This window comes from Gossypium raimondii, chromosome 11, assembly GCF_025698545.1.
Source record: "Gossypium raimondii isolate GPD5lz chromosome 11, ASM2569854v1, whole genome shotgun sequence".
In the NCBI taxonomy this organism is placed as follows: domain Eukaryota; kingdom Viridiplantae; phylum Streptophyta; class Magnoliopsida; order Malvales; family Malvaceae; genus Gossypium; species Gossypium raimondii.
Window position 1 is genome coordinate 1,292,870 of NC_068575.1, and position 23,875 is coordinate 1,316,744.

At 34.1% G+C, this 23,875-nt stretch overlaps 2 protein-coding genes and 1 long non-coding RNA gene across 10 annotated transcripts; 1 reads left to right on the forward strand and 2 right to left on the reverse strand.

Moving 5' to 3' along the window:
- Positions 1–80: 80 nt before the first annotated feature.
- On the reverse strand, positions 81–20,135 carry LOC105761714 (putative disease resistance protein RGA1). Of its 8 annotated transcripts, none has more exons than XR_008190932.1 (4): positions 16,615–20,135; positions 16,354–16,410; positions 15,832–16,096; positions 81–304 (listed from the first exon to the last, which is right to left on the reverse strand). XR_008190932.1 is itself a non-coding variant. In XM_052623835.1 (2 exons), the coding sequence occupies exon 1, from the start codon at positions 20,032–20,034 to the stop codon at positions 16,618–16,620; it is 3,417 nt and encodes a 1,138-aa protein (XP_052479795.1). In that variant the 5' UTR covers positions 20,035–20,135; the 3' UTR covers positions 841–886; positions 16,615–16,617. The 8 variants fall into 8 exon arrangements, 2 of the variants coding, with proteins under 2 accessions (XP_052479795.1, XP_052479794.1); XR_008190933.1 differs by having other exon boundaries at positions 83–304; positions 15,966–16,096; XR_001123771.2 differs by lacking the exon at positions 81–304 and adding an exon at positions 15,534–15,831 and having other exon boundaries at positions 15,966–16,096.
- On the reverse strand, positions 1,097–5,125 carry LOC128034964 (disease resistance protein RGA2-like). The gene has a single exon (XM_052624545.1). It carries the CDS (start codon positions 4,295–4,297, stop codon positions 1,097–1,099), a length of 3,201 nt encoding a protein of 1,066 aa, XP_052480505.1. The 5' UTR covers positions 4,298–5,125.
- Positions 13,560–15,353, forward strand: LOC105761718 (uncharacterized). The gene is made up of 3 exons (XR_001123775.2): positions 13,560–13,803; positions 14,844–14,964; positions 15,050–15,353. It is a non-coding gene; the product is annotated as an uncharacterized LOC105761718 (long non-coding RNA).
- Positions 20,136–23,875: the final 3,740 nt, after the last annotated feature.

Consider the following 23,875-nt stretch of genomic DNA (forward strand, 5'->3'; position numbering starts at 1 on the left):
TGTCCTACGTCTGCGGAGCTTTGTCCAAAGATGAATCCACTATGAACTTCATGGTACAAAGAAATGATATAAGCTTAAAACCTCAAACACTTGATGCATCTCACTTTTGTACAATTAAGTAAATTCTGTCCCAACTCGTTTTAGCTATGCAAGTGAAAATTCACTTTCAACACTCAGATGGTTTTCCTACTATGAATCAAGCTCTTAATAAGCTCCATGTAAAGTGGAATAATAAATTTTCAAATGCAATATGTCTGGCAATTGTCATGCTTGAACAACGACTCTTCCAAAAGCATCAATGAACCTGAAAATTATAAATGCCAACATAGAATATGTTACAAATCCCATTATTATCAGCCTTATATTTGCACATACGTGTGTTTAGTATATTGCTGTTGATATATAAATAATGAAACATTTTATCAACTTCAACCTCACCACCAAATGTTCTGAAGCATCTTCTTTTTTTTTCCTGGTTAGACCTTCAATAACAAATTTGGCTGGAATTCCAAACAGCTAAAAGAGTGGCCTGCATCAATGAATATTATGAATTTGAATGCCTACAAAAGCCTGTCAATAGCACAGGTACCATCTAAGATAGTAATCGGTTGGCATATATTAAGAGAAAACATTAAATATATATATATATATATAAAGATATGATAGGTAAGTGCTTAAATGAAGAAAGTAGAGCATATAGTACAACCATTTTGAAGGCTTCATAGGCCTCTCTCTCCACATCAATAATTTTTTGGAATTAAATTCTTAGAAGCAATTGCCAAGTTATTATTATGATTTAAAAGTAAAAAGCAAATAGATAAATTAGCACCTCTTTTTATGCATATAAAATGACTGAAGTTCACTAATGCCTTTCTCCAATGCCTTACTACACAAATCAGCAAAAATATTATGAAAGATGATAAGTAAAAAGTAGGATTAAAACAAAGGGATTTTAACAAGGAAATTAACAGTATCCAACTTCAATGAAAAATGACATCAGACCCCTCACTTGGAGATTCAATATACCACTCTTATTTTTCTTCAAAAAAAAGATAAGGTCATCAAAATAAATAAATAACAAAGACAGACCAATCTATTACAACCAAATGTGGGGGATGTGAGCAATCTTATGCCAATCAGCGCCAATGTCCTTCCGACATCTTTCCTCCAACTGAGGAATATCTCGTATTTGTAAATAATCCAAACTGGTTAGGCATCGCATCTCGTCCGGAAGAGATGTTAAATTGGGCAAATTAACGAGATAAAGCAGTTGCAGATTTGTTAGATGTTGAAGCCACTCCGGAAGATGCCGACACTTTGGAATATTTTGCAGCCGTAGAGAGCGTAGGCTTGTATGATCTTGGAATATTTGGATGCCAGCTCCAGATAACTCCAGCTCCTTGCAGTCCTTTACTGCAAACTTTTCAAGGAAAGTGAGATGTTTGAACACAGGAAGCAGTGACCTCAATCCATTGCAGTTATGAATTATTAATGTTTTCAACTGAACAAGATGTTGAAGCCAAATGGGGAGAGACACCAGCTTTGGAATATTATCAATCTTCAAATGAGAGAGATTCTTAAGGGGTTCCCATTGCATGCCCTCTAAATCAACCTCTTTGCAGTCCTTTACTTCAAAATCTTCAACGAAAGTGAGATGTTGGATCACAGGAAAGAGTGACCTCAATCCAATGCAGTTATGAATTTTTAATGTTTTCAATTGAACAAGATGTTGAAGCCAAATGGGGAGAGACACCAGCTTTGGAATATTATCAATCTTCAAATGAGAGAGATTCTTATGGGGTTCCAATTGCATGCCCTCTAAATCAACCTCCTTGCAATCTCTTATTGTTAATGTTTTGAGGCTGGTGAGATGTTGCAGGCACTCACCTAGTGTGCGAGTGTCCAACCCCTCAATATTGTGTACATCGAAAGATTTCAATTTGGAGAGTGGAAGAGAAGAGGTTGAAGTTGATGGGGCCTTAGCATTGATGTTCATCTTGATTGTCTGCTTTAACGGCCTTGAACTGGTATTCGACCACATTAGATCTTCATCGAGTGATGGATACAGTGGCATTAAAGTCAAAGGGCAATTTCTAATTGTTAAAGAGGAAAGACAAAGAAATGCCATGGTTGATGTTCCCATAACTGTTGTGTCGTCCTCATTGGAATCATCATCGATTGGTTTTGTCGTCCTCCACCAACTCTTCATATTCGGACAGTCCCAGAGCGAAAGATGCTTAAGTGATGGGAAGAATGATTGTGGTCCTCCTTGACTTCCTTTTGGGCTATTATCATCCATGTACTCCAGCTTAGTACAATCATGTATCTCCAGCCCTTTAAGACAAGGAAATTGCGCAAAGGACGGGAGATGTTTGAAATTACTACCACTTATGTAAATTGTGACGAGATTTGTGAGCAAAGGAAGCCAACTTGGAAACTTGGCATCACCCCTCCATCCTTCAATATTAAGCGCCCTGAGATTAGGATGGGGCTGGAGGTCTTTAAGTGATTTATCATCATCACCTTCATCAACAAAATCAACATTCCATCGTAAAATCAACAAGCTCAAATGTTGCTTCTCTTTCAAATTAGCAGCCTTAAACTTCTCTTTTGCATTTTTTACGAATCCCAAATTTCTTATTTCTAGGTCTCCCCTTAAGTTGTTAAGCAGTCTCAATTCACTTAGATCTGCACCGCCATGGGACTCATCTTTATCCACTACAAACATGCTTAACGTCTCAAGTGAAGTCAGCTTCCCTATTCCACGTGGCATATGAGTTAAGCCATTAATATAACGAAAAGAAAGATGGGTAAGATTCACCAATTTTTCAATCTTCTTTGGCAATTCTTGAAGCCCAATACACCCATCAAGTTTCAGCGCTAGCAAATTCTGAATCTTGCAAATACTCTTTGGGAGAATCTTAAGACCGGGATTCCAAGAAAGATCAAGGTACCTCAAATGTTTCAACTTGTAAATGGAGGGTGAAATCATCTCAATACCTAACCACTGCAAATCCAATACACGCAAGCATCTACAATTTGCAATTACAAAATCCCAAGTTTCTTGGCTCAAATTTGGAGTTCCCACGGTTGCATACTGTAACAAGGTTCGCAACTTTTTTCCCTTAAACAAAGGAATTAATGAAGGATTAATTGATATGTGGCGACATTTTTCACCAACATCACTTGCAATTTTATTTGAATCTATAATACTACTCTCCATCCATGCTACTGATTCAGCTAGATCATGCATTAAATCATGCATTTTACATCTCATATCCCCAAATCCATCTTCTTCTACCTCTTGAAAGAAACTTCTTTCAACTAAATCTTTAAAATATCCAAATCCGATCTCCTCAAGAGATTGGCTTGGATTCAATTGCTTTACAAAACCTTGTGCAACCCAAAATTGAACAAGTGTTCGTACATCAATTTCATGATCTTTTGGATATAGTCGACAATAAGCAAAACAATGCTTCAAATGGGATGAGAGATGATCATAACTCAACTTAAGTGTAGGTAATATCTCACCTTCGTTCTGAGATATTCTAGCAAGTTCGTTATCTTTAAAAGAAAGCCACTCACTTTTATTTTCTTTGAAAGACAACGTACCAGCTATCGTCCTTATGACTAAAGGAACTCCACTACACCTTTCCAAAATCAGCTTTCCTATTTCCACAAAGCCTGAATCTGTTGAGTCTGCAGATCTTTGCTCAAATGCTATCTCTTTGAACAAAGACCAAGCATCATTATCAGATAAGCCTTTCAGAACATAAGGCTGACATTTACTAGTAATCTTTGCTACTCCCAAAGAGCGTGTAGTTACTATGATCCTACTTCCTTTAGCCCCACCTACTACTAACTCGTTTAAACTAACCCATTTTTCCCACTCATCATTCCAAATGTCATCCAAAACAAGCAAATATTTTTTCCCACCAATTTTTTCCCGAAGTTGTTTTTGCAATTGGTCCATTTCGAGATTTTGGTCTGGTGCTTTGCCTGTTGCAGATTTGATCATGATTTCTACAATTATTTTGACATCAAAAACATCTGAAACACACACCCACATCATCAACTCAAAATTATTTTTAACCATTTCATCATTATAGACAAACTGAGCCAAAGCAGTCTTCCCTAACCCTCCAAACCCCACAATTGGAATGATGTAAACATTCTCTTCACTTTCAAACTCTAACACGAGTTTTAGAAGAGTTGTTTTATCATCGCCCCTCCCTACTATTTTATCTTTAAAAGAGTGCGTTAGCTGACTCTTTTTAGTCATGAAAGACGTTTCCATGTGTTGAAGCCGTGGCCTGCAGTGCAACAGAGAACCAACAGCAGCAAACTGATCAAAGACCAGCAGCAGCAAATTGTACAAGATGATCTACTATACTGTTTTGTAACAAAGCAATGGAGTTGGTTCAGTTATAGAATTACTTTTTGAATGTTTTGTTCCTATGGAACTTAGTCCAAATCTTTGTAATGAGTTTAGCTAAGTTAGTAGGAAGATTGATTGATGTAATAGCTGGTATGCCAGCTTTGTTTTGTAATCAACTTGCCTTATTTTAGTATGTATTAAGTAAGGGCAGTTAAGTTAGTAGGTAACTGCCAACATTTTGTAACCTTCATATATTCAAATTTGAATGAAAAAAATGATGACCTTCGGTTACAAATTTTTTGAGTTTTTCATTTTAGTTTTCTTCTTTTGGTTCCATTTTTGGCTTATTTTCTATTTTTTAATGCTGAAAACTTAACAAATGGTATCAAGAGCTTTTAGTCTTTGAGGGCCTTGGTTGTACACTGTTACTAAGCAAACTGTGTTTGAAACAAAAGAAGTAAAGATTGTTTTTGCTTGCTGAAAATGAGTTTTACACCACCTCCTCCACCTGTCTTTGCTGGAGAAAATTATAACATCTGGGCAGTGAAAATGAGAACATACCTGCAGGCACACGACCTGTGGAATGTTGTTCTCAATGACACTGAGCCACCACCACTAAAAGCCAACCCGACCATAACTCATATCAGGCAGCACAAAGAAGACTGTGCCAAGAAGTACAAGGCTATGTTGTGCCTTCAAAGTGGAGTCTCTGATGTTATTTTCACAAGAATAATGGCTTGTGACACTCCAAAGTAGGCCTGGGACAAACTCAAGGAGGAGTTTCAAGGGTCTGACAAGACCAGGCAACAGCAACTGATCAACATGAGAAGAGATTTTGAAAACCTCAAGATGGAGGACTCAGAAACCATCAAGCAATATGCTGACAGAATCATGACTACTGTCAATAATATAAGGCTGCTTGGGGAAGAGTTTAGTGACCAAAGAGTGGTCGAGAAAGTCATAACGACCTTGCCAGAGAAGTATGAAGCAAAAATTTCTTCTCTGGAAGACTCAAGGGACTTGTCAACAATTCCTTTGACAGAGCTTATAAATGCTCTTTATGCTCAAGAGCAGAGAAGGGCAAATAGGCAGGAGGACCACTATGAAGGAGCTTTTCAGGCTAGAGGCAGAGAAAGCTCAAGTACAAACTTAAATGCCAAAGGCAAGAAGCCTTGGACTGAGAAGAAGAAGAAAGAATCTGTCAGAAAGAAGTTCCCACCTTGTGTCCATTGCAAAAAGACTACTCATCTTGAGAAATACTGCTGGTACAGACCAGACATTCAATGCAGAGCCTGCAAGCAATTTGGCCACATTGAAAAGGTTTGTAAAGGCAAATCAAAAGCACAAACACAATTTCAAAGCCAAGCTCAAGTTGCAGAAGAGGTTGAAACACCAGAAGAGCATGTTTTTTCAGCATCATGCTTTGCAAGCTTGAGCAAAATCAGTAAAGTATGGCTGATTGACAGTGGATGCACCCACCATATGGCTTCTGAGAAGAGTATATTTAAGGAACTTGACACCACCTTCAAGTCCAAAGTCAGAATTGGCAATGGTGAGCTGCTGGAGGCAAAAGGAAAAGGCAAGGCCTTGATAAGCACTAGGTCAGGTATTAAATCCATTTCAGAGGTTCTCTATGTACCTGACATTGATCAAAACCTGCTGAGTGTTGGCCAGCTATTGGAGAAAGGCTATTCTCTGATTTTTGAGGGCAAGAATTTCTTGATTAAAAATACTGTTGGTGAAGTGTTAACCAAAGTGGCTATGCAAGACAGAACCTTCAGTGTAGATGTGAATCAGCTTCAGGCTAAGGCATATGCATCACAGTCTGATGAGACAGACTTGTGGCATAGGAGGATGGGGAATGTGAACTACAACTCACTGAACATGTTGCACAAAATGGATTTGGTCAGTGGCATGTCTAAAATCGAGCCAAAAGAAGCTGTGTGTGAGGTCTGTCAACTAGGCAAACAGACCAGATTACCCTTTCCAGTCAACAAGGCATGGAGAGCACAATGGAAGCTTCAGCTTGTTCATACAGACATCTGTGGACCAATGAAGACTACCTCCTTAAATGGCAGCAGGTACTTTGTACTCTTCATCGATGATTATTCAAGGTTCTGTTGGGTGAATTTTTTGAAGCTTAAGTCAGATGTTTATGACTCTTTCTGCAAATTTAAAGCTTTGGTTGAAAACCAAGCAAATTGCAAACTGAAATGTTTGAGGTCTAACAATGGTTCTGAGTATGTATCTCATAAGTTTCAAAAATTGTGTGATGATGCCGGAATCCAACACCAATTGACTACTGTGTACACACCACAGCAAAATGGTGTCTGTGAAAGAAAAAACAGAACAGCCCTTGATATGGCTAGGTGTCTGTTATTTTAGGCTAAAATGCCTAACATTTTTTGGGCTGAAGCTGTGAATAATGTTGTTTATCTGTTGAATCGGCTACCAACTAATGCAGTCAAGGGTAAAACACCCTTGGAAGCCTGGTTTGGACAGAAACCATCTATCTTACATTTGAAGGTATTTAGCTGTCTATGTTATGTGCTGGTACCTGAGGAGAAAAGAACCAAGTTGGACAGGAGGTTCATGCCAGGAGTGTTTGTTGGCTACAACAATGTGAAGAAAGGATACAGAATCTTTGATCCACTGACCAAGAAGGTTGTAGTGAGCAGAGATGTAAAATTCAGTGAAGCAAGTCGCTGGAAATGGGATGGAATTGAAGCAAATTTGCCAGAGGCAGATCAGATTGATGTTGATTTGCAGCAAGCTGAAAATGAAGCAAAAACTGAAGATGGCTATGATGATGAACCTGTTCGAGGCACCAGGACATTAGCAAACATCTATGAAAGATGTGCAGTAACCCTGGTAGAGCCTTCATGTTTTGATGAAGCTGCAAGAGAAAGATGCTGGCAAGATGCTATGGAAGCTGAATTTAGAATGATTCAGAAAAATGATACTTGGGAGCTTGTAAACAGACCTGAAAACAGAAAAACTATAGGTGTGAAGTGGGTCTATAGAATTAAGAACAATGCAGATGGCTCTCTTAATAGACATAAAGCCAGACTGGTTGTTAAAGGTTATAGTCAGCAACAAGGGGTTGATTTTTCTGAAACTTTTGCACCTGTTGCAAGGTTGGATACTATTAGATTACTGCTTGCTTTGGCAGCTCAAAAGCACTGGAAGGTGCATCATTTAGATGTTAAGTCAGCCTTTCTAAATGGCTTTCTTAATGAAGAAATATTCATTGAGCAACCTGAGGGTTTCAAGGTCACTGGTGAAGAACAGAAGGTTTACAAATTGAAAAAGGCCTTATATGGCCTAAAGCAGGCTCCAAGAGCCTGGTATGAGAGGATTGATGGCTACTTAGCAAGGCTCGGGTTCACAAAGAGTGTCAGTGAGCCTACACTCTATGTTAAGAAGGATCAAAAGGAAACCTTGTTAATTGTTTCCTTGTATGTTGATGATCTGCTGGTCATTGGCTGCAAAGATGAACTTATTGAAGACTTCAAGAAGCAGATGCAACATGTCTTTGAGATGACTGACCTTGGTCTAATGACCTATTTTCTTGGTATGGAAATCAGACAAGGAAGTGATGGTATTTTCATAAGTCAGCAGACATTTGCTTCCAAGGTGCTTGAAAAATTTTGCATGTTGAAATGCAAATCAGTCACTACACCAGTTGCATTGGGGGGAAAATTGTCAAGTACCAGTGAGCATGATCGAGTAGATGAGAAAGCATATAGAAGCTTAATTGGCTGCTTGCTTTATTTAACAACAACTAGACCAGACATTGTCTATGCTGTTAGTCTACTTTCAAGATTTATGCACTCCAGTAATGTGGCCATAGCCGAAAATCCAGTCTTCCATGGTAAGACTAAACACTTCAAAATTAAATTCCATTTTGTTAGAGAAGCTGAGCAATCGAGGGAGGCCAGTTTAGTTCATTGCAGTTCAGAAACTCAGTTAGTTGACATTTTAACTAAACCATTGGGAGCCAACCGATTTAATGCTTTGAAAGAAAAGATTGGTGTTTGTTGCATACAGTCCAAGGAGGAGTGTTGAAGCCGTGGCCTGCAGTGCAACAGAGAACCAACAGCAGCAAACTGATCAAAGACCAACAGCAGCAAATTGTACAAGATGATCTGCTATATTGTTTTGTAACAAAGCAATGGAGTTGGTTCAGTTATAGAATTACTTTTTGAATGTTTTGTTCCTATGGAACTTAGTCCAAATCTTTGTAATGAGTTTAGCTAAGTTAGTAGGAAGATTGATTGATGTAATAGTTGGTATGCCAGCTTTGTCTTGTAATCAACTTGCCTTATTTTAGTATGTATTAAGTAAGGGCAGTTAAGTTAGTAGGTAACTGTCAACATTTTGTTACTTTCATATATTCAAATTTGAATGAAAAAATGATGACCTTCGGTTACAATTTTTCTGAGTTTTTCATTTTAGTTTTCTTCTTTTGCTTCCATTTTTGGCTTATTTTCTGTTTTTTAATGCTGAAGACTTAACACCATGGGACAGTCACGCTCTACCAAGTTGAACACCTTGGCTTCACTTCCAATTGAAATCAACCTGGCCTTAATGGTCTTAATTTTTCGACCCATTTTGAGACCCTAAGCAAACTGGTTTGAGCTCGAGAAGAAAAGGCGTACCTTTTTCGTCAGCTTGTCCCCACCCAATAGATATTTCTGCAAAGCTTCGGTAGAGAAATCATCGAGCAAGTCATCAGCATCGTAAAGTACATCTTTCAACTTTTCAAGCCAATCTTTGACGAGATGGCTGGTCATGGATCGCTCTTCTGCGTTAAGAAGCACAGCTTTGATTGTAGAGACGATGCTTTTGAGGTCGTCGAGGTCATCTTTGACATTCCAACACAGTCCAATTTGAGAGAGAGTAAAGGAGCTCAATTTAGTAATAAGCTCCAAGGCGAGGTCGAATGCAATTGCTTCGGCCATTGCTGGTTCAAACAGAAATCAAGCAAAGAAGTGTTTGGTTATTGCAAGAGGAGGAGTAAAATGAGAATGATTGGAACAAGATGAAACACAGATGTGGAACAATATAAAAGTATTCATTTTATATTAAAAACTTAATTAATCAAGGGAGAGTCTTTTTTTATAATTTTTGTTGTCGAATTCGATAAAACTTTTTATCAAGAAATTTGTTGTTTTCTTAGGATTAGTATGTTAAAAAAAAGTAATGTTAATTGGTCGGAGATGACCACATGGGTTCACCACATGGCACACAAAGTGACATGATTATTATAACTTTTTTCATTAGTTAAACTTTATTATTGTTAATACTAATGGTGTTTATGAGTTGTTTTGGTGAGATATTTTATTATTATTATAAATTTAGCATCATTATATATATATATATATATATATATGTATGGTAACATAAGGCTATTCAAACATTTACATGGAAAGCTAATAACCGTTGATAAATTCTATATTCTAGATGTTACCGTTGTGTTATCGTTTATATATAATCATATTTCTACAATGTGTACATATATATTACATATATATAGGTGATCAAATGTGTTAATATATATTATTAATAGTTGTGGCATTTTATTTATTACTAACATTAATATTTTCAGTTAATTTTTCAAAATAAAGTAATACATCTAAGTTAAACAATTAATAGGACATGACTGCTTCGTTAGAAAATTTTTATTTTTAATTGATTGTTTATATACATACGAACCCCTACTGAGGTAACAATATTACAATTAATAGAATAGCTTATTCAAACCCAAAACACCTTAAATTAAATCACACCTAAACGAAATAAATGACAACTAAAATATAATAACAAATCATAAAAATAATAACAAAGTATATGAAACCCATGTCAAAGGTAAAATAATAACAAATCGTAAAGCATAACCTGTCTTTAAAAAATCCTTTCATCCTCAAAACCATGCCCCAAGAGAAATGAAAAACCCCAAACACCTAAAAATTATCATACTGCCTGCTTAAATTAAAATAAGTCAAGTCTACACTTCAATCTGCTTCAAATTCTCTCTCGTTCAAAGAAGGATTACAACCATTGATTGAACAAAAGCTTGAAACAGCTTCCAATAAAACCAAAAAGTACAATGAAAACCAAAATTGTTTACCAAGTTGAGATCATTATTTCACCCGTATGTCAAAGAATAAGTCCACTAAAAAATTATCTTTTAGGCTGTGAAGACCTATAAAAGTAAAACTTAATTGACAAAGTATCACAACCCGAATTTTTTAATGATAACGTTATAAGATTATAGTAAGAATGAGTAATTCTGTAACACTCCAAACCCGACATAAAAGTTATGATCGAATATTGAGGAATATTTACATCAACCTCACCACCGAATATTCTGAAGCAAGATCCTCTCCTGATCATTCAACCTTAAAAAAATCAAACAGCTAAAATAGGTGCCCTGCATCAATGAATATTGTGAACTATCCCCCTCTTCCCCCTCCATATTCATCAATCCTTAACTCTTAGCCTCTATTCAATTTACTTACTTGAAAATGACATTGCGTGTTTAAGCTCTCTCCAACACGACTCCAAAGAATCTGTCAATAGCATAGGTACCATATAAGCTGTTGGCATATATATTACAACTCTTGAAATACTCCATATATATAATTTTGTATCAGATCAATTGGAAATTATAAGGAAACTGATGACATGTATTATCATTTTTGTTTTGTTGGAATATTTTGGCAGATGAACAGATCGTAGTTGAACATATATTACCTCTACTTCTTGTAATATATGCCATGCTCTGCCGAAGAAGAGAGCCAAAATCTAACAAAAATTAGGATTAGATCATCAAGGGGACTCTTCAACAAAGAAAAAAAAGAAAAGAAAGAACAAATGTGCATACAGAGGAGGATTTCATGGGAGTTATTAGATCATTTGAATTTGTGAGATTATTATGATTTACAAATGTAAAGCAATTAAGTAATTACCACCTCTTTTTCTGCATCTAAATTCTTAAAATTGTCAAATGCCTATCAGAAAAATTCAAGCCAAGGCCGACGGGTTACTGCACAAATTAGCAAAAATATTATGAAAAATGATAGTTAAAGAAGTAGTACTAGTAGGAGTAGTATTTCAATAAGGAAATTAATGAAAAGACCAACCTGAAGGGATGTGAGCAATCGTATACCAATCCGTACCAATGTCCTTCTCACACCTTTCCTCCAACTGAGGAACTCCATGTATATTTAACTTTTGCAAATTGGTTAGGCAACGCATCTCATCATCAACCATGCATTGGTAATTTAACTTCACTTCGTCTTATTGATAACAATTAACTATACTCTTATTATTAAAATTGTTGACATAGGTGAAATGTGAATTTTAATGAAAGATTATGAGTCATTATTGTTAAATAAACAGCTTTTGTAAAGTGATTTTGATAAAATTATCATTTAGAGACTTATTTGTAAAAGTAGTAAAATATCATGATAAAATTGTGAATTGATTATTTATGTGGGTTGATATGAGTCCCTATGTAAATCGGTTAGCATGGTATGTAGGTGAAATTGCATAAATTTCCATTTACAAGCTTAAGGACTAAACTGTAAAGAAGTTGAAATATTAAGGGTAAAATGTAAATTTGCAAAATGTGAATTTTGGACTAAATTAAATAATACTTAAACTATTATTTTGTTATATACTTTAATCCATACGACACCGGAAAATCATAGCACGTGAAGCTATTAAAAAAAGTAAAATTTCTATAAAAGAATTTTTTTTTTAAAAGTATATTAAAATTCAAAATAATATTTGTGCAACGATGATAAACGCCGGCCAAAGTCAACTATTTGGTATGGATGCATGTTTTACTTAATTTATATTCTCGAAATTTTAAAATAAATGAAACCCAATTGTTAGTGTTGATAATTAAGGGGATTTTGATTTTGACCAACCATCTTTTTTGGACTATGCTATTTTCTTAATCTGGTTGAAATAAGTATGAAAACTTTTTTTGACCAACCTTCCTAAGGGTGAGTATTCGATCGAATCGAATCGAATAAAAAATTTTCGAGTTAATCGAGTTTTCGAATCTCATTTTATCATCCTAACTTTATTTGAAGTTTTCTCGAATCGAGTCGAGTGAGATGGAATTCGAATCGAATATATTTGTTCGACTTAAATTTTAAAAAATAATTTTGGGTCCTTGTAACCACTGTCACCCATCGTAATAAAATTTATCAACCTTAATCAAATTTTTTATTAACTTTCATCACCTCATAATTTATTTATTAATTTTTTATATATTGATTAGCTTATTTGCTTGCTTAATTGTTTCAATTATCTTGATTCTTGTCACTACATATTTTGGAATTAAAAATATATTAAATGTAAAAATATGATTTTTTCAACAAAAGTTATTTTAAAAATAAAATGTGAAGTTGATACCAATATAAATTTTAACACGAATATTTTATGGCATAATTAATAATTTAATTTTAATATAAATATTCAATATGACTAAACAATTCAATAATATAAATAATATAAAATTTTTGGACTACGCTATTTTCTTAAATAAAATAAATCGCATAAAAATAAAATCTTATCCTTTCATAAACAAATTTCTTTGATACAAATTCAAGTTAAATATTTATTTGGATAAAAACTAAAGTTAATTTTGACACTTTCGAAATTAATATTTTATCATATAAAATAACAATGTAAATTATTTAAATAAAATTCAGTTTTTTTTTTTAGAAAAATGCCATATTGGTTTATATTTGAAAACATAACTTAATTACATTATACACAACTTACATAATGCTTAACTTACACAACTTACATAACTTACATAACTTACATAACCCTATAATACACAACTTACATAATACATAACTTACGTAATACACAACTTACATAACTTACATAATACATAACTTACATAACTTACATAATACACAACTTACATAACTTTCATAATGCACAACTTACGTAATACATAACTTACGTAATACACAACTTACATAACTTACATAATACATAACTTACATAATACACAACTTACATAACTTACATAATACATAAATTTATATCATATTAGTGGTTATATAACTTATTTATACTTATAAATGAACAACTTACCCGATGTTAGCATTATGGATATGTGGATGACAAATTGTATCCTTCTATAAATTTTAGCTAATCTATCTGCTTAACCCCCCAAAGGCAGGAAAAAAGCACACAAACTTATTTATACATTCAGAGGTACAAAAGGTGAATGTGTAATCCTTAAGTCCTCGAATGACAGGTGTTGAAGGGAGCGGAGTAGATATGCTTCATTCAGACTTTGGAATGTCTGAGGTCGTACCCCAAGGCCAGAAACTCTACCTTCTAGAATGACCGAAGTGCCATCTTCTGATTTTAAATCAACTCGATAGGTAAGATTATTTTTCCTGACCAAATTCTGCAGAACAAATGCCAGCTAAGGGTTATTCCAATTTTCTTCAGGGTTGAGCTATTTTTCCTATCCCATGGTTTTAGTTATAGAAATAAAAATTGTCGGCATCAGAATTCTGGTCTATCTAATCTGGTCATATATGCACATTAACAACATCCTTTTCTTTATCTGAGTTGCTTAATTAGTCATTAGTGTTTTACATATCAAAATTGAAAAAGCAGCCTTACTAAATGTGGATGTGTAGAATTGGTGCATCGTGATGATAATCATTAGATCAATCTTGTTGTTTGTACGAAATCGGTCCATGGTATCTATATATAATCATATGATTATAGGAATCCAGTTATTTTTCTACTTCTATTGCTTCCTTCATGTTTTTTCCCTTTTTTGTTGAAATTTATCTCTAACTTATTTACAGTTGAGATTTTCATGTTTTGGTTTTGCTAATGTTAGCGGAATTCGGTCTAAATATTGGTTAGCCAAGCTTGGGCTATTGAGTAAGCCGAATTTAAATACCTTAATGTCTGGCTTAGAGTGATTTGTAAGTCTACATTAAGGGTTTTTCTTTTTTTGAACTAATATTGAAAATACCAATTGAAATCCAAACTTAAGACAAATAATTTTTTAGGTTTAGTCAAGGTTGTTTTAATCGGGCCAGGATCTTGGTTCGGAGAAGGGCACTGAATCGATTGACCCAGGAACCGGTATGGATGATTGTATTGGGCGAAAAACTAGTTGAACCTGGCCATTGAATCAGATTTTTATTTTTTTATGAATTTCTTAATGATTTATTTAATTGCACTGGTTGAACCAATGAATCAGTGGCCTGATCAGTTTTACTATTGGTCCGGTTTCGAAAACCTTGAATTTTTTAGAATCATGTTCATCTTTTGCTAGGTAAAGAAGTTCAAGTTGATTTTTATCTTGAATCAAGTTATGTTTTGAAAGTAAATTTGATCAAGTTGGAATTGAGTTTTGAGGTGTAAACACTAATGCGATGTGAATTTGTTACTATTACAGATGAGGATGAGGATGCCCAATGTTTGGCCCTTTCTTAAACTTGGAATCAAAAAGCATAGACAACGGATTTGTGTTTGGCCACCATTTGTGCACAAAATATGGAGTTATGTTTTTAGTAACAGTAAGTGCTCTTCTACATTTGGACACTGCTCGGTCTATACGAGATCAATTTTATCATACTGTATACTGATATTTATAGTTTGCAGGTTCATTGTTGCTATATAGAGGGAATTGATGGGCTAGAATCCTCCTTGGAGATACACCCCTGCCATTGCCCATGTCCTTCATGTCCTTCCTTCCTTTCGAGGATTGCAGTGCCTCGTCGCATCGAGATTTCAAAGGAAAAGCCGTATGTTTTGTTTAAACGACAAGAACAAATTACAAGGTGTTATTCGACTTGTAATTTATTGTGTGCCAACATAAGCATCAACACACAAGTCATATGTATATACAGGCAGGAAATCGACATCTTTTGGAAGGATCCTAATCCAAGCATTATAATTGAACATAGCCTTGGAATACTGTCTAAAAAAATTGTTGTCTTGTAATCAATTGTGCATCCCTTCATTTGAATACTGTTTGGAACCCTAAAAAAACATAAATGTGTTTTTTCTTGAGTTGGTACGTATTATGCAATAAGAAAAATAAAGAGTACAATTAAGATGTTTATGCAGTTAGGAACTTGTCATATGTCTGCGGAGCTTTGCCCAAAAATGAATCCACTATGACCTTCATAGTATAAAGAAATTATTTAAGCCTAACCCTTTGAACACTTGATGCAACATCACTTTTGTACAATTAAGTAAATTCTCTCCCAACTCATTTTAGCTATGCAAGTGAAAATTCACATTCAACACTCAGATGGTTTTCCTACTATGAATCAAGCTCTTAATAAGCTCCATGTAAAGTGGAATAATAAATTTTCAAATGCAATATGTCTGGCAATTGTCAAGCTTGAACAACGACTCTTCCAAAAGCATCAATGAACCTGAAAATTATAAATGCCAACATAGAATATGTTACAAATCCCATTATTATCAGCCTTATATTTGCACATATGTGTGTTTAGTATATTGCTGTTGATATATAAATAATGAAACATTTTATCAACTTCAACCTCACCACCAAATATTCTGAAGCATCTTCCTTTTTTTCCTGTTTGGACCTTTAATAACAAATTGGGCTGGAATTTCAAACAGCTAAAAGAGTGCTATGCATCAATGAATATTATGAATTTGAATACCTCCAAAACCCTGTCAATAGCACAGGTACCATCTAAGATAGTAATCAGTTGGTATATATTAAGTGAAAACATAAATATATATATATATATAAAGATATGATAGGTAAGTGCTTAAATGAAGAAAGCAGAGCATATAATATAACGATTTTGAAGGCTTCATAGGCCTCTCCCTCCACATCAATGATTTTTTTAGAATTAAATTATTAGAAGCAATTGTCAAGTTATTATTATGATTTAAAAGTAAAAAGCAAATAGATAAATTAGCACCTCTTTTTATGCATACAAAATGATTGAAGTTGACTAATGCCTTTCTCCAATGCCTTACTGCACAAATCACCAAAAATATTATGAAAGATGATAAGTAAAAAGTAGGATTAAAACAAAGGGATTTTAACAAGGAAATTAACAGTATCCAACTTCAATGAAAAATGGCATCAGACCCCTGACTTGGAGATTCAATATACCACTTATTTTTCTTCAAAAAAAGATAAGGTCATCAAAATAAATAAATAACAAAGAGGGACCAACCTGTTACAACCAAATGTGGGGGATGTGAGCAATCTTATGCCAATCAGCGCCAATGTCCTTCCGACATCTTTCCTCCAACTGAGGAATTTCTCGTATTTGTAAAGACTTCAAACTGGTTAGGCAACGCATCTCGTCCGGAAGAGATGTTAAATTGGGCAAATTAACGAGATAAAGCAGTTGCAGATTTGCTAGATGTTGAAGCTCCTCCGGAAGATGCTGACACTTTGGAATATTTTGCAGCCTTAGAGAGCGTAGGCTTGTATGATCTTGGAATATTTGGATGCCAGCTGCAGATAACTCCAGCTCCTTGCAATCCTTTACTTCAAACTCTTCAAGGAAAGTGAGATGTTGGAACACAGGAAGCAGTGACCTCAATCCATTGCAGTTATGAATTTTTAATGTTTTCAATTGAACAAGATGTTGAAGCCAAATGGGGAGAGACACCAGCTTTGGAATATTATCAATCTCCAAATGAGAGAGATTCTTAAGGGGTTCCCATTGCATGCCCTCTAAATCAACCTCCTTGCAATCTCTTATTGTTAATCTTTTGAGGCTGGCGAGATGTTGCAGGCACTCATCTAGCGTGTGAGTGTCCAACCCCTCAATGTTGCGTACATCGAAAGATTTCAATTTGGAGAGTGGAAGAGAAGAGGTTGAAGTTGATGGGGTCGTACTAGTGATGTTCATCTTCATGGTCTGCTTTAACGCCCTTGAACTGGTATTCGACAACATTAGATCTTCATCGACTGATGGATACAGTGGCATTAAAGTCAAAGGGCAATTTTTAATTTTTAAAGAGGAAAGACAAGGAAATGCCATGGTTGATGTTCCAATAACTGTTGTGTCTTCCTCGTTGGAATCATCATCGATTGGTTTTGTCGTCCTCCACCAATTCTTCATATTCGGACAGTCCAAGAGCGAAAGATGCTTAAGTGATGGGAAGAATGATTGTGGTTCTCCTTGACTTCCTTTTAGGCTATTATCATCCATGTACTCCAGCTTAGTACAACCCCAAATCTCCAGCAGTTCAAGGCAGGGCAATTGAGCAAAGGACGGGAAATATTTGAAATTACCATCACTTATGAAAAATTTGACGAGATTTGTGAGAAAAGAAATCCAACTTGGAAACTTGGCATCACCCCTCCATCCTCGAATAAAGAGCTGCTTGAGATTAGGATGGGGCTGGAGGTCTTCAAGTGACTTCTCATCATCATGGTTACCACCGCCCCATCGTAAAACCAAAGATCTCAAATGTTGCTTCTCTTTCAAATTAGCAGCCTTAAACTTCTCTTTTGCATTTTTTACGAATCCCAAATTTGTTATTTGTAGACGTCCCCTTAAGTTGTTAAGCAGTCTCAATTCACTTAGATCTGCACCGCCATGGGACCCATCTTTATCCACTACAAACATGCTTAACGTCTCAAGTGAAGTCAGCTTCCCTATTCCACGTGGCATATGAGTTAAACTATAACAACCTCCACACCCAATATGGGTAAGATTCACCAATTTTTCAATCTTCTTCGGTAATTCTTTAAGCCTAGTACAAAAGTCAAGTTTCAGCGCTAGCAAATTCTGAATCTTGCAAATACTCTTTGGGAGAATCTTAAGATGGAAATTGCAAGAAAGATCAAGGTACCTCAAATGTTTCAACTTGTAAATGGAGGGTGAAATCATCTCAGTAGCTAACCACCGCAAATCCAATACACGCAAGCATCTACAATTTGCAATTATCAAATCCCAAGTTTCATAGCTGAAATCTTGAATTATTCCGTCTTGAAAATGTAACAAGGTTCGCAACTTCTTTCCCTTAAACAAAGGAATTAATGAAGGATTAATTGATATGTGGCGACATTTTTCACCAACATCACTTGCATTTTTATTAGAATCTACAATACTACTCTCCATCCCTGCTACTGATTCAGCTAGATCATGCATTAAATCATGCATTTTACATCTCATTTCTTCCATCAAGTCTCCTTCTACCTCTTGAAAGAAACTCCTTTCAACTAAATCTTTAAAATACCCAAACCCGATCTCCTCGAGAGATTGACTTTGATTCAATTGCTTTATGAAACCCTGTGCAATCCAAAATTTAACAAGCGCTTGTACTTCAATTTCGTAATCTTTTGGATACAATCGGCAATAAGCAAAGCAATGCTTCAAATGAGACGGGAGATGATCATAACTCAACTTAAGTGTAGGTAATATCTCACCTTCGTTCTGAGATATTCTAGCAAGTTCGTTATCTTTAAAAGAAAGCCACTCACTTTTAGTTTCTTTGAAAGATAACGTACCAGCTATCGTCCTTATGACTAAGGGAACTCCACAACACCTTTCCAAAATCAGCTTTCCTATTTCCACAAAGCCTGAATCTGTTGAGTCTGCAGATCTTTGTTCAAATGCTATCTCTTTGAACAAAGACCAAGCATCATTATCAGACAAGCCCTTCAGAACATAAGGCTGACATTTACTAGTAATCTTTGCTACTCGCAAAGAGCGAGTAGTTACTATTATCCTACTTCCTTTAGCCCCACCTACTAATAACTCTTTTAATCTAACCCATTTTTCCCACTCTTCATTCCAAATGTCATCCAAAACAAGCAAATATTTTTTCCCACCAATTATTTCCCGAAGTTGTTTTTGCAATTGGTCCATTTCGAGATTTTGATCGGGTGCTTTGCCTGTTGCAGATTTGATCATGTTTTCTACAATTATTTTGACATCAAAAACATCTGAAACACACACCCACATCATCAACTCAAAATGATTTTCGACCATTTCATCATTATAGACAAACTGAGCCAAAGCAGTCTTCCCTAACCCTCCAAACCCCACAATTGGAATGATATAAACATTCTCTTCACTTTCAAACTCTAACACGAGTTTTAGAAGAGCTGCTTTATCATCGCCCCTCCCTATTATTTTATCTTTAAAAGAGTGCGTTAGCTGCCTCTTTTTAGTCATGAAAGAGGTTTCCATGGGACGGTCACGCTCTACCAAGTTGAACACCTTGGCTTCACTTCCAATTGAAATCAACCTGGCCCTAATGGTCTTAATTTTCCGACCCATTTTGAGACCGTAAGCAAACTGGTTTGAGCTCGAGAAGAAAAGGCGTACCTCTTTCGTCAGCTTGTTCCCACCCAATAGATCTTTCCGCAAAGCTTCGGTAGAGAAATCATCGAGCAAGTCGTCAGCATCGTAAAGTACATCTTTCAGCTTTTCAAGCCAATCCTTGACGAGTTGGCTGGTCACGGATCGCTCTTCTGCGTCAAGAAGCACAGCTTTGATTGTAGAGACGGTGCTTTTGAGGTCGTCGAGGTCATCTTTGACATTCCAACACAGTCCAATTTGAGAGAGAGTAAAGGAGCTCAATTTAGTAATAAGCTGTAGGGCGAGGTCGAATGCAATTGCTTCAGCCATTGCTGGTTCAAACAGAAATCAAGCAAAGAAGTGTTTGGTTACTGCAAGAGGAGGAGTCAAATGAGAATGATTGGAAGAAGATGAAACACAGATGTGGATCCATCCACCCCCCAAGTAGTATAATTAAATGAAAAGAATGTTGATTGGTGGAAATGGTCCCATTGTGTAAAATGTTTGACAAAGACAACAACTTGGGCAAAATTTGTCAATGCGGGTCCCTACAAATAATTGAAATATGTCGGAGAAATGAGCTTCAAAAGCTGCACACACGGTAAAACCAATTACTAAGCTACAAAAGTAAAAAGGAGCCAAACTCTAATTTTCTTCCATCTTGCTTGATTCTTTACTAAGCATAAAAGAATATCTTACTTTGCAAGAAACTAACACTCTCTTAACGTAAACAACACCTTTCAGTAGAAAATGTTTTACTTTGTAAACCTCACCCGCCCTCATTGTGAAATGGATTAGGCAAACAAAAGAAAATACCAAGTTCGATAAAGTAATATTTGGGTTTAAATTTGGCAATTATTATCGTGTTAGAATTTAAATTGATTTTTTTTTAAAGTTAGTTTATGAATTTGATCATTATTCTTGGATTAAGATTTGGACTAGACATTTATTCCCACTTTAGGGTTTAATATTGAATTTTTCTTCTATTCAAGTTAATCTCTGAACTTAGCAATTGTTCTAATATTAGGACCTGAACTAGCCAACTGTTCCCATGGCTTAGACTTTTTCTTTGTCCAAGTTAGCTTCTAAACTCAGTAATTGTTCCCATATAGAAGCTCGAACCTTTTTTAGATGAAATATCAAATGCTAACTTGAACCAAAAAAAAAGCTCAATGTGTAAATAATTGCCACGTTGAAGGATTAACTTGAAACAAAAAAGTTCAAGCTAGAATAATTATCAAATTCAAGTCAAATAGTGCATTAACCCCCCAAAAAGTACTTAAAATAAGGTTAGCATTTAATGTATTATCAATGAAAATTTTTAATTTTACAAGTAAGTTTTAAATTCTATCACACCTTTCATTAAAAAACATTATTTAACTTGAATCCCGTGTGTTAGTTTGATGGTGAGGGTGTTTACCGCCCCAAATGTGACTTGAGTTTAAATTGCGCTAGTAGCGTTGTTGTTAGAGCTTTGCTCTCCTCTTATAATTCACCAAAAGATAAATTATTTTACTTCACCTTAAAAAGATAAGTGCCACCCACTTAACTTTGTTTGTTTAGTTTTTAAACTTTACTAATAATATATGAAATAAATTTCCTTTAAAATAGGATAATAAATAAAATAAAACATATAAAATGATTACTTGCACTATCCATTTGCAAATCATAACCCAAAATTTCAATTAGATTTTAAATTTGAAACATTCTAATTGAATTCTCAAGATTTTATAATCATACCAATTTAATTTTTCTAAGGATAAATGTCAAAATTATAATGAACTTTGATTTATTGTGTAATTTGATATATGCACTGTGATATGGTGCAATTATATATATATATATGAAACTTTAATTTTGATTTAATCATACACATTTAAAGAAATAAATACATCAATTTATTTTTGTAGTGGATAAATATAATTATTTGTTTATGCAATAGATAAACATAAACTATTGTTATATCAATAATTGTGTTAAAATTTGTGAGAATTGAATCGAATCGAATCGAAATTTCACTTATAAAGCGCACAAAATCAAAATTCATGTGTAAAATTATATATTAGGCTAAAATTCATGTATAATTTTGAGATTTATCATATTTTTCCATTAACTTAATCATTAGCTTGAGCATTAAATGTTTGCTCAAATATAGGCAACTTGAATCTAATGTGTTAAAATAAAAAAAATAATACTCTTAAATTTTATAATCTTGTCATGCTTTTAATATGTTTGAATCAATTTATTAATATGATGAATTCGCAAGAATTAAAATTTAAAGCCTAATTTGACAACTACAAAAATAAATTAATTTTATTGATATAATACTCACACTTTAAAGAATGAATTAAAATATTTTAAAATCTAAATAATAATTTGAGAATATTTAATAAAATAATTGTATATAAAAATATAAATAATACTATTTATTTAAAAAATTATAACACATTTATTATTTATGTCATTTTCATGTTTGCACGATTGATTAATACAGACAAAGCACGATTTATTTCCATATGTTAATTATGAGAAACTATATAAAAGTTGGGCATAAAAAAGACAAGCACTACATAACCATCAAACACATTGATGAAATTGTAAAATGCAAATATCATTATATAGATAATTTGAATATAACGTATTTAAAAATATTAAAATTTATTATTTTTTTCATATTTTAATATATTAAATCTAAATTATCAATGTAACGAGTATACATTTATTTAAAATGTTATCATATTCAAATTGTTATTTAAAGTTTAAATTGACGATTAGACAAATTAAATCGTTTTATTGATATAATATTAATTAAAACATTTTAAAATTTAAATAGCATTCATGTTTACGTGATTGATTTTTTTTTATGATTGTTTGAATATATTAAATCGATTGATTGGATCGGTTGGATTGAGGATTAGTTGAGGTATCGATCTGGAAAATAGTTTCAAATAGATTAAATCACAAATCAATATCAGTTGAATTGAAAAAAAAACCAATTGAACTATTTTTTAATTTTTAAATTATTTATTTAAATGAACTGGTTGGATCAACGAACTGGTGGCCTGACCAGTTCGACCATCGGTCTAGTTCTAAAAATATTAAATTTTTTTTTTAGGTATTTTACATGCAAGATTTTCAAAATCAAGTTGATGGTTGAACATAAAGGTGCTCATGGGTCGCCTTTAGGCCAAGCCTAAACATGATATTAATATACTTTATGTTTGTCCAAGCTCGGCGCAACCCGAAATATGGATTTAAAATTTTACCAATATCAGTCCATATTTGCAAAAGACTAATCCAATCTCATTTTAGGCCCACCCATATAATTTTTAATTTTTTTAAATATTTATATTATATTATTTTAATATTTAATAGTTTTATACATTTTTTATTTATTGAATTATTTTATATAGTAATATTAACATTATTTTAATATTTACATTAGAGTAATATTATATATTTAGTATAAGTTTATTTTTTTAATGTGTTCTAAATTACATAATATAAAATATTATAAACTTAAAAATAGATCGAGTCAGGCCAGGTTTGAACATTCAAGCTCGAACTCGACCCATATTTTAAATGAGCCTAAATTTTTTGCACAAACCCATCTTTTGAGCCTAATATTTTTATCCAAATATCAGGTGAGCCTTTGAGCCTAGATAGATAACCTGACTCATAAACAAGTCTAGTTAAACCGATCAAATTATCAATTAGACAGCTCTAGCCGATACATCTCGTTCAATTGAATAAGTTGTTTTAAATTAAAATAATATAAAAAATCAATTCAACCAACTAATTCAGTTAATTTGTGAATTAATTGATCTAACACTTTATTATAAACCCATACCTAAATCGATTTCGAACCTAATCAATCAATCTATTCAACTTTCAAAATATATCTTCATGTTCATTTTACAGTACACCATGATTGACAAATACAAAGCACAATTCATTTTCACGTGTTAATTAAGAAGTTAGGTATAAAAGAAAGAAAAAAAGCTTAAAAAACTTAGGCAGGCACCATCCGACCAGTATTTATCACGTGCACGAAATCCCCAATCTGTTTCCAAGCCCACTATATTCTAACCTACACCTTGCTATACCCTATTCCTTACTCAACCCAATCAAAGCACGCCACATAATATTCAAACGTCTCATAATCCACGTC